Source organism: Salvelinus fontinalis, unplaced genomic scaffold, assembly GCF_029448725.1.
Source record: "Salvelinus fontinalis isolate EN_2023a unplaced genomic scaffold, ASM2944872v1 scaffold_0011, whole genome shotgun sequence".
NCBI classification, from domain to species: Eukaryota; Metazoa; Chordata; class Actinopteri; order Salmoniformes; family Salmonidae; genus Salvelinus; species Salvelinus fontinalis.
The window spans coordinates 1,152,164-1,164,168 of record NW_026600220.1 but is presented as its reverse complement, the minus strand read 5'-3'; the positions used below and the strand labels follow the sequence as shown (position 1 = coordinate 1,164,168).

The 12,005-nt window shown below is 38.8% G+C and overlaps 1 protein-coding gene across 1 annotated transcript in view; it reads right to left on the bottom strand.

Annotated features, from left to right (window-relative positions):
* Window positions 1–2,067: 2,067 nt before the first annotated feature.
* Window positions 2,068–12,005, bottom strand: part of LOC129842089 (interferon-induced very large GTPase 1-like) — a 29,074-nt gene continuing 19,136 nt past the window's right edge. Inside the window, exon 7 of the mRNA XM_055910481.1 lies at window positions 2,068–9,828. Coding sequence (XP_055766456.1) covers window positions 5,201–9,828 — 4,628 coding nt within the window. The 3' untranslated portion in view covers window positions 2,068–5,200. The remainder of the gene's footprint in view (window positions 9,829–12,005) is intronic.

Genomic DNA, 12,005 nt, shown 5'->3' with positions numbered 1-12,005 from the left:
TCACCAGATAACTGACCTGTTATAGTAGTGTAGATGACAGAACACTATACTATCACCAGATAACTGACCTGTTATAGTAGTGTAGATGACAGAACACTAAACTATCACCAGATAACTGACCTGTTATAGTAGTGTAGATGACAGAACACTAAACTATCACCAGATAACTGACCTGTTATAGTAGTGTAGATGTCAGCACTATACTATCACCAGATAACTGACCTGTTATAGTAGTGTAGATGACAGAACACTATACTATCACCAGATAACTGACCTGTTATAGTAGTGTAGATGTCAGAACTATACTATCACCAGATAACTGACCTGTTATAGTAGTGTAGATGTCAGAACTATACTACCACCAGATAACTGACCTGTTATAGTAGTGTAGATGACAGAACACTAAACTATCACCAGATAACTGACCTGTTATAGTAGTGTAGATGTCAGAACACTGTCTATCACCAGATAACTGACCTGTTATAGTAGTGTAGATGTCAGAACACTATACTATCACCAGATAACTGACCTGTTATAGTAGTGTAGATGTCAGAACTATACTATCACCAGATAACTGACCTGTTATAGTAGTGTAGATGTCTAGAACACTATACTATCACCAGATAACTGACCTGTTATAGTAGTGTAGATGTCAGAACTATACTATCACCAGATAACTGACCTGTTATAGTAGTGTAGATGTCAGAACTATACTATCACCAGATAGCTGACCTGTTATAGTAGTGTAGATGTGTGAACACTATACTATCACCAGATAACTGACCTGTTATAGTAGTGTAGATGTCAGAACTATACTATCACCAGATAACTGACCTGTTATAGTAGTGTAGATGTCAGAACTATACTATCACCAGATAGCTGACCTGTTATAGTAGTGTAGATGTGTGAACACTATACTATCACCAGATAACTGACCTGTTATAGTAGTGTAGATGTCAGAACTATACTATCACCAGATAACTGACCTGTTATAGTAGTGTAGATGTCAGAACACTATACTATCACCAGATAACTGACCTGTTATAGCAGTGTAGATGTCAGAACACTATACTATCACCAGATAACTGACCTGTTATAGTAGTGTAGATGTCAGAACACTACGCTATCACCAGATAACTGACCTGTTATAGTAGTGTAGATGTCAGAACACTACACTATCACCAGATAACTGACCTGTTATAGTAGTGTAGATGTCAGAACTATACTATCACCAGATAACTGACCTGTTATAGTAGTGTAGATGTCAGAACACTATACTACCACCAGATAACTGACCTGTTATAGTAGTGTAGATGTCAGAACTATACTATCACCAGATAACTGACCTGTTATAGTAGTGTAGATGTCAGAACTATACTACCACCAGATAACTGACCTGTTATAGTAGTGTAGATGTCAGAACACTATACTATCACCAGATAACTGACCTGTTATAGTAGTGTAGATGTCAGAACAATATACTATGACCAGATAACTGACCTGTTATAGTAGTATAGATGTCAGAACACTATACTATCACCAGATAACTGACCTGTTATAGTAGTGTAGATGTCAGAACACTATACTATCACCAGATAACTGACCTGTTATAGTAGTGTAGATGTCAGAAAACCTGGAGAACAGTGATGGTGTTGAACGTAGTTATCTGTGTGATCACTGGACAGAGGTTGCTCTCCGGTTTTGTGACGAAACAAAGGTTAAGTTGTGTCTTGTTATTGTCTCAGCCTTTATGCCTATATATTACGGTATCAAGGCATATGAACTAACAGGTTATAGAGCAAACAACGCAATTATCACAACATAGGTTGTAATATGGCTTACCAAGTGATTTTACCCACACACCACTACTGGTGTGATGACTAGTTGTGATTATTAAAGATAATTAATCTAGTAAACAAGTGTTGCAGATGCTGTTTGGTTGTTTTTCAAATCCAGGATTTAAACTGAAGATTAAATATTGAATTCAGATTCATAGAGGAGTGATGAGACGACTCAAGGAATCTATGACAGGTTCTCCAGGTCCAATATTATTTTAATAACCTGCACTTCAACAAACACCTTGAAAATGTCAAGATCTACATGGTTTTTATGTTGCCAACTCACACAATTGGTTGGCCCAAAACCACCCATACAGTACATTTGATTTCGTCGATATGGGAAGGTTCCTCGGCCGTCACTACAACCAATAATTATAGAGTTGACAGGTGAAACCTCTTAGCCAAATATGGCATAAACATGTTTTACAGACAGCTATCATGGTACTATGAGCACTGACATGGTAATTAAAAATACATGGTTCAATCTGGTCAACAACTCAGGTTTCAGAATGTCTTGGTCAGTGTATTCCCTGGTCCAGAATGAGCAGCTAGAGGAATTTCTCTGTCAGCTTGTCTGTGACCTTTTTAAGTGTGGTTTCTGATTTCTGAACAGGAGTGAGGATTCCAACACAGTATATACATTCTACTGATTCACACAGTGCATGCATATCATATATAGAATATACTGGATAAATATATTGGGTATATATTGGATTATAATAATTGAGAATACCTATAGGTTAAATATAGTACCAAGAACTAGGTGTTTTACTCAACACACAACACTTTGGCTCTTTCTCAGTCCTCTGAAAGTCAGTCCTCTCCTTCACTGATCTGCCAATCAGTGCAGATTCAGGGGACAAGACAAGGAGCAGAGGGGTTTTTAAGCATTTGGTCTGTTTACATTTCCACAGATGCCATACCAACATCACAATCTAATGGTAAATTATTTTTTTCTTTAATACCAGGGGCTGAATGTATCAAGCGTCTCAGAGCAAGAGCGCTAACTCAGGATCAGTTTAGCCTTTTAGATCACATTGAATAAGAGTACATGGACAGGGAGGGCCTGATCCTAGAGCAGCACATTACTCTGAGACACTTGATGCTCACATTATGGGCCTTTACTTGTCTATACCCAATTAAAATGTTATAGCCTACAACAGATTCCAAGGGAAACAAATCAAGTTTTTAAAATAAATGATGTTTTGTTAATTGATTGATTTGTATTCATCATCTCTAGTCACAAGATAATGCAAAATGAAAAAGTATTTTTAGTTTCAATGGAAGCAAATTTGGTATCATCTCACAATATGTCTGTAAACTACAGTATATGTTCATTGCAGAAAAAAATTAACTTTTTTTGTCTTCATCATGGTAATAGTTTGGCCAACTGAAAGTCATTCCCTCCCGTCTACAGAGTTCCATCTCACATCATCAACTACTAAAATAAAATTAAATAAACATCAATAACAAAATCCGTGTCAACAACAAAAATAGAATCATCATCAACAAAAGTAAAAACGTCAACAACAAATATAAATCCTCATCATCATCATCCAGGCAGATCGCTCAAGATGGACTTCGAAATTGGACGTCATGTCCTGAGGACGTCGGAAAATACCTTCAAAACTGACCACGTTTTGAACAAATTATAATGGGTGGTCCAATAATAAACACATTTAAAATATTCTTAGTTATCATTTTTGCTGAAATAAATTATTCAAACAAAAGCCAAGCCAAGCCAATTGTGGATTTGTTCACAATAAAAAGTACATTAAGATTAAAATGCAAAAGGTCAAATTACAAAAACAAAAGCCAAGCCAACCGTTTACCACTAAACGACCATGCAGTCACTTCTAATCATTAATCTGTGATTAAGGCATATCAAGCCATAGGTTAAATTATAAAGTAAATGAAAGAAATATAATTATTATAATGGAAAATAAATTAACAATGGCAGACTAGCTCCTTAGTTACCTGTGTATTGTGTTTATCTAGACTAGCTCTTAGTTACCTGTGCATTGTGTTTATCTAGACTAGCTCCTTAGTTACCTGTGTATTGTGTTTATCTAGACTAGCTCCTTAGTTACCTGTGTATTGTGTTTATCTAGACTAGCTCCTTAGTTACCTGTGTATTGTGTTTATCTAGACTAGATCCTTAGTTACCTGTGTATAGTGTTTATCTAGACTAGCTCCTTAGTTACCTGTGTATTGTGTTTATCTAGACTAGTTCATTAGTTACCTGTGTATTGTGTTTATCTAGACTAGTTCATTAGTTACCTGTGTATTGTGTTTATCTAGACTAGCTCCTTAGTTACCTGTGTATTGTGTTTATCTAGACTAGATCCTTAGTTACCTGTGTATAGTGTTTATCTAGACTAGCTCCTTAGTTACCTGTGTATTGTGTTTATCTAGACTAGTTCATTAGTTACCTGTGTATTGTGTTTATCTAGACTAGCTCCTTAGTTACCTGTGTATTGTGTTTATCTAGACTAGCTCCTTAGTTACCTGTGTATTGTGTTTATCTAGACTAGCTCCTTAGTTACCTGTGTATTGTGTTTATCTAGACTAGTTCATTAGTTACCTGTGTATTGTGTTTATCTAGACTAGTTCATTAGTTACCTGTGTATTGTGTTTATCTAGACTAGCTCCTTAGTTACCTGTGTATTGTGTTTATCTAGACTAGCTCCTTAGTTACCTGTGTATTGTGTTTATCTAGACTAGCTCCTTAGTTACCTGTGTATTGTGTTCATTTATGGACATCAGCAAGTAAAACACTCTGATTCTGTTGGTTAACTTGTTGGTGTTCATATTTACTCTTATTATCTGTATGATTTCTGAATGTAGCTTAAATTGCTTTGCTTAAATCTACATTATGTTAAATGTTGTATTCCTTTCACATCATATTCAAAGTCTTAGCTATTTCATTAAGGAACATTTGATCTGTAAATTCCAAAGATGATACATAGGTTATGGGACGGCAGGTAGCCTAGAGGTTAGAGCGTTGGGCTAGTAACTGAAAGGTTGCAAGATTGAATCCCCGAGCTGACAAGGTAAACATCTGTCGAGCCAGAACAAGGCAGTTCAGGCCGCCATTGAAAATAAGAATTTGTTCTTAACTGACTTGCCTAGTTAAATAAATCAAATAAAATTATGAATGCATCTGAAAATATGTTTTTCCTGCTGCAGTTGTTCTTTTCTAAATTGCATTGGGTATTGCAAGATCTGCACATTATTACAACAACTTTATTGAGATGACTGGTTCTACATATGATGTTTCTGTGATATGTCATTTCTGGTTGTTAAGTCTATGAAACGTCAATCATGTTTGTGATCAACAAGGCATTAGAAAGTATTCCACTTTATTTCATGTTGAATGACTTCATCAAGCTCTTCATTGCATCATCAGGTGTTAATGCCTTCCAGTCCTCTGGGATATCAGCAGGAAGTGTTGAGTCTCCTCTGTCTTCAGCGATTCTCTTATTGAATGTGACCATCACATACTTCCAGTAGTCTGAAGCCTCAATGCTGGTATCTCCAGTTATGATCCAGTCAGGGTAATATTTCTGGTAGTCCTTGTAGGGGTGAAATGTTCCTCCAGTCTCGGCATTGGAGAATGCTTTGTCACTAACCACAAGAGATGAACATATCTCTATTACTAATTTACTTGAACTCCTCCACCTATAACTATTGATACCTTCTGAACGGTGAATGGAGGCATGGTGTTTTACGTGCGTTATCCCCCCTGCCTCACAAGGTACACCACAGAAGGGACATTGTTCTCCACAGCCAAACAGAATGGTGAACATCTCGTCATGAGGCTTGAATGGCAGAGATATGAGTCTCTCTTTGATGTCTCCTATCTTGTTGTACTTAGCTGCCAGTGACTGCTTCATTTCATCCACTAACTCTGTGAGGTAGACAGCAAACTGTTTTGTGTCAGAAGTGTTTAGAATCAAGATGGAATCCAGAGCATCCTTGAGGACCAGCTTCTCTTCAAGGACACTGCAGATGTTCTGAATGAATGTCTTGACATCATTTACATGTTTTGTGCCAGTTGTTTCTCTGATGTTAGAGATTGTGTCAGTGATCATCTTGACCATCTCTGAAAGATGTTTCTCCTCCAATTTCTCCAGACTGCGGTCCTTTGACAGTTGTTGGACAATCTGGTCAAACAGCCAGTCCTTCACAAAGCTTTCATAATTGTCAATGTACTTTTCATATTTATCATATTGTCCATCTGTCAGGAGTTGTTTTAAAATGGAGAACTGGAAAGCCCCTCGGGTGCTGTAATCCTCTGACCCTTCACCTGTCTTCACTTCATCAACCACATCAGGACCAATCATTTTGGTAATGTAGTCCTGTACAGCTGGCTGCAAACACAGCTTTGAGAACTCCTCAGCTTTCTTTTGGCACTGGTCTTGGTTATGAAATATGTCTTTGAACTCAGAAAGGTACTTGTTCTTAGACTGTTCCAGACACTTCCTTGGGTCATTAACTTCAATGAAATAATTATGCATCTTCTGAAACTCTCTGGCTGCTCTGCCACAGATGTGTTGTTTGAGAGGAACCTCACATTCCTCACTGATTTGTACATTCTTGTGTTGTTGCAATGTTTCATCAATCTTGTTCAGCAGCTCTTTGATGTAAGTATCATGGTAATCTGTTTTGCTTTCCACCTTCTGTGTTATAAACAACTGACACTGTGTTATGATGTCATTACAGAAGTCTTGTAGTTTCTTCCTGTAATGGTTGAAGTCCCCGTGCTTAAATAAGCCCCCGAATTTCTCCCCAAAACCCCCAGTTTCCACAACAAATTCTTTTTTACCACAATCCACCAGGCTGATTCCAACCAACATCTTATTGACGTGCCCACCCCTTGTTGATAGATTTCCACTTAACATGAGGAAGGCACCTTGAGCCACATCTCTTCTTGGAAGTCCTTTGAAGTGTATCTCAGACAGAGTTTTCTTCCACATGTTTTCAAACTCTTCACTGATGTCCTTATCTGATAGACCAGATTTATTCTGTCTACATTTCTGAAGCAAATCAAGCACCTGTTTTTCCATTGTATTTGCCTGAGAGCTCTTGATGTTCTTCAGTTCTGTCATTCCCTCTTTGATCTCAACAGCTCCTTGCAGTTTGTTCTTCACTGTGTTTTCTGTCTCTCGTCTCAGTGTTTTAGCACTATTCACAAAGTCCTCCTTGTATTTTTCCACCAGATTGACATGGCCATCTTGCTGTTTAAAGTATTTTACTAGATTGTCTTGTACGTCATTTTCTCCCATTGACAGCTTCTCAGATGCTTCTATCATCAAGTCCTGTAGCACATCTCTTATGGACCTCTGGGGATGTTGATCTGTCATTCCAATGTTGGACATTTTGGTGTCAGCACTCACCATCCATTTATACATCTCCTTCTGGAAGGCCCATTCCCAAACATTGTACTCAGAGCATAATCTGGAGTATGCATCTGCAACCAAGCTGTTTCTGAAACTGAAGATGAATTTCTCAAATTTCACTGCCTCCCACAAACTTTGTGTCCACTTCATGAAATGTGTCATGTCATCATTACTCTGACATTGTCTTAAATCTTGCATCAAGCTCTTCTTGAAGTCGTACACAGCCTCACTGTATCCAGCATTGACTGGAGCCATAGGTGGAGTCCCATGCCAGAGTCCTGGGATGTAGTAACTGCTTGTGTCTGGATCATACTCCATCACATCAGTGAACTTGGTGATATTCTCCTTCTTCTCCATTCTGGCTGCTGCCTGGGTCATTTCATTCAACTGTTCCAACAACTTCTTTCTGTCCCTCATGTTGTTGTCATGAGCAGACACGTCTGACACATTCTGGTGCACAAAATGACACACTGGCTTCTTCCCCACTTCCTTCATCCTGATAAAAGCATGAACAACAATCTGCAGAATGTCTTTCATCTCTGTGGAGTTCTCCATGGACATGTTGATGATAGTGACATCACTGAGTCCAATTACCAGTGTTGCCAGTTCATTGTCATGTTCATAGCTATGATCTAGTTGAGCCAACTCTGGTGATTTCAACCCCTCTGTGTCAATCACCATGATGAAGTCACATTTCAGCTCCTCCTTGAGTTCTTTGTTGACTTTAATCAGTAGCATGAAGGCCCCTCTTGTGCATCTTCCACTGCTGACAGCAAACTGGACCCCAAACATGGTGTTGAGGAGAGTGGACTTCCCAGTGCTTTGAACCCCTAAAACTGTCACAACGCGAATCTTGCTATTGGATTGGACAAGAGTATGAAGCTGAGTCAGAACAGCTGATATCCATTTCAGAGGGATATTTGATGCATCTCCATCCACAAGCTCAATGGGGAAACCATCCATCAGCATCTGAGCACACAATCCAGGGAGATTCTCCATCTGTTTCCTTTGACGGCTACTTTCAGGGAGGGAGCAGGAAGCTTCATATAATTGGCCCAACTCACGCAGGAAGTGTTCAAGTCCCAGGGAACCGTCAGATATTTGCCTATCCAAATCTGTAATGTCTTTTTTCTGCCTATCCAAATATGCAATGTCTTTTTTATCTGCAGATTCTTTTTCCTGGAGCATTTTATACTTTTCCCGTAAACCAGACAGATTCTTTCGTGACATATTGTCCAAATATATCCGCATCCATTTGATGAAATAGGATCGCTCCACTTCTGAAGTTGACATGCCAATTAGGAAATTTGTCATTGCCTCTGTCATATCAAAGCTTTGTTGCTTCTCTCTCAGTTCTTTAACTTTTTTCTTCAGAGAGCTCATGTAGTGTTGAATTGTTTGAGCTCCTGCTTTTCTCAGTCTACATCTCTCTTTCTCCAACTGGGAAAGCTCTTTCCAGATTGTTCCTTGTAAGGGTAGCTGTTTGTCTTTGAATTTAATTGTGTCTGTGATGTTGCTGGTGATTTTATCTGCCATCTTCCTGGCACTCTGACACTCATCACTGTCTTCATCAACCAGAATCCCACTCTGACGAGCAATAACATCCATTTTTTCAATTGTCAGTTTGTTTTGGCAATTTTCAATTACATCACCAACAGATGACTGCAGGGTTTTTACAAATGCTGCTTCATTCCTCCCCTTCTTTTCTATTACATGTGTGACTTTGTCTCCTGTGAATGTTTTTCTCTGAGAGTTAACAACCAGAAATAACTCCGTGTTTATGTCTTTCAAAACCTCAGAATCCGCCTCTAATTCATCACTAAACATGTAAATTGCTGCTGATGTTTGACACAGAAAGGAAAACTGTGTCTTAAAGGACCTGATGTCTCCTCTGAGATTGGCAAAAGCCACAGGCTTGGTGAACCTGTCTATGTTTCTTTTCCCACATGGGAGGTACCAGCTGATTTCAACTAGACCATCTGAAATCTTCCGAGGTACATCACCACAGTCCATATCACGATGGACAAATGTGTCAGGATTACTTAGCAGTTTGTTCAACATATTAGACTTGGACAAGTTGCTCTCTCCTAGCCTAACAAAGGACACCATAGGGATATCAGAGAGTACAATTCTCTCCTCTATGAAGGACTTTGTGTCTACTTGTGAAGAGGGTCTAAACTTCCTCACTATGTCCCTCAAGGCCCACAGCATCAACGTGCTTTGTTCTGTGTCACAGTTGGGCAGCAGCAGAGGAACAGCAAACTGACACATGGACATTTTCTGGACCATCTCCTGCTGCAGGAAACCATCTGAACACAGAAACAGGGCTGTAATCAGGTCCAGTGGATTAATTGCATAACTGTTTTCAGAGTCACTCTCATCAGTGTCACTTTTTAGTGTCACACTCCTAGCATTCACATTTGCCATCATTAATTTCTTCAGGAAGGCCCCTGGAAGTGACTGCATAGTGGTAAGAGGTTCATCTGATGTAGTATCAGCATTTATCTCAAGGACAGAACTTAACGTCAGCTTGTTTTCATAATGATCTTCTAGTCCAGTCTTTGACAACAGCTCCTTGAGACTGGGTTCTGTAAATGGAAAGGAAGATCAGGAAAAAGAAAAGATCCAGGAAATTCACCATCATATATTTATTTTTTAGTCTACGCCACTCCGACATTCCCGTCAAAACAACAGTTTGTTGATTACTTTTTTCAAATGTATTTTCCACGTAGATTCTATGTCACAATACGTTGACAAATCATGTTTAAATATAGTTGATTCAACTAGTTTTTGCCCAGAAAATACTTTAGTAGGGTACTTTCTTACTTGTGGTGAGGGTTGTTGACACCAGTTGACTTTGCTTTCCATTTTCCAGCACAGTGCAGACAGTGATAGAGTACTGAGTGCCACCTTGCAGGTCAGAATGAGTGATGCTGTGTGAAGACGTGGTAGTGATGTGTGGTTCTGTCCCTGGACAGTGGTAGGAGATCTGGTAATGATGTTGGGTTTGGTTCAATCCTGGTGGCTGGTTCCAGCTAACAGCAGCTGATGTGGTGCCCACTGAGTCAACAGTCAGCTGGTCTGGTACAGGAAGTACTAAGGGGAAAATACATTATTGTTAGTGTTACAATTTAACTGCAGAAATATATTACAGGAGTAAAAGTAGAATAGTAGAAAAAGCCAGCTTGCAATTCCTTTCGATATGGATAAGAAATATGCAAAAACAGAAGTCACACAACATGGTCTATAATGTAGATATCCTGAATGGTCAGTCCATGCATCCATAGCGCTGTCTATGCATTTGAGTGGTTACATTTCTCCAGGCCCATCCCTCAGCTCTTTACCAAAACAGAGGCGGGGTGCTCTGCTTTGTTATTGTTTCAATGAAGGATTCTCACTTTAAATGAGATGTAAGTACTGCTTGGATAGCTCCATCTGAACATCTGGCTTAATCCCATCCTTTAACTTTAGTTTTTGGTTCAGTTAGAGACATCCAATTAATGCGCTATTTATTGTATTTCAAAAGAGATATTGAATTGTGTTTGGTTGTCAACTCAGTCACATAGCAACATTTGAAGGTGATTTATCTTCTGCCTGGATAGTTCCATCTGTGCCACTGTCTGGCTTTAATTTCAGTTTGTCTACAAATTAATAATTGCAATGTGGTAGTCACGTCTACATCTCAACCAAAAGTCGAAGTTAAAGAACTTGACTGAATCAAACTTTAAATGCACCTGAAATGAAGTTTGATTTGATTTAGTCACATTTTTTTACTTAGATTTTTTGGCAACTGACATATATCATAGCCAAGAAGGTTAAAACCCTGGGAGACAAAAGGGTAGATCAACTCTCAGGTAGGAGGTGCTTCCCAGCTGATTGTTTATTCTGAAGGTGGATATTACATTGAAGAGCTGACATTGTTTTGAAGGTACAAATCCAACATATTTTACAAAAAGGTTTTTCTATGTTGAAATTTGGTTACCATGATGACATGATCCTGGAGTAGAATTACTCCCCTCAAAAAAACAGTTTGTTGATTACTTTTTTCAAGTCCAATGTATTTTCCACATAGATTCTATGTCACAATACGTTGACAATTTACGTTTAAATAAAGTTGATTCAACCAGATTTTTCCCAGACAATACTTAAGTAGGGAACTTCCTTACCTGTGGTGAGGGTTGTTGATACCAGTTGACTTTTCGTTCCATTTTCCAGCACAGTGCAGACAGTGACAGAGTACTGAGCACCACCTTGCAGGTCAGAGAGAGTGATGCTGTGTGAAGATGTGGTAGTGATGTGCGGTTCTGTCCCTGGACACTGGTAGGAGATCTGGTAATGATGTTGGGTTTGTTCCAATCCTGGTGGCTGGCTCCAGCTAACAGCAGCTGATGTGGTGTCCACTGAGTCAACAGTCAGCTGGTCTGGAGCAGGAAGTTCTAAGGGAAAAAACATGAATTAATGAATAAAATGTTTCGCTATATGCATTTAGCAACTTCACTATGCCACTGCTCAATTGTTGGCATCAAGGCAAAAAAAAAAAAAAAAAAACAATGCTATAATTATAAATCCTCTCCACAATAACAAGTGTTTAACACTGTACTTTGGATAAACGTAACACTATCAGTCCAGAGAACACAGGAAAATGTGGCTTTTCATTTAATTGACTTTCAATTGTTTGCATGTCCAGCCCTTATATTTAGCCTCAAAAAGAAGTGTTTAACCATTTTCTTTTCAGGACAACCAGGGCTACAAGTAGAACACAAAA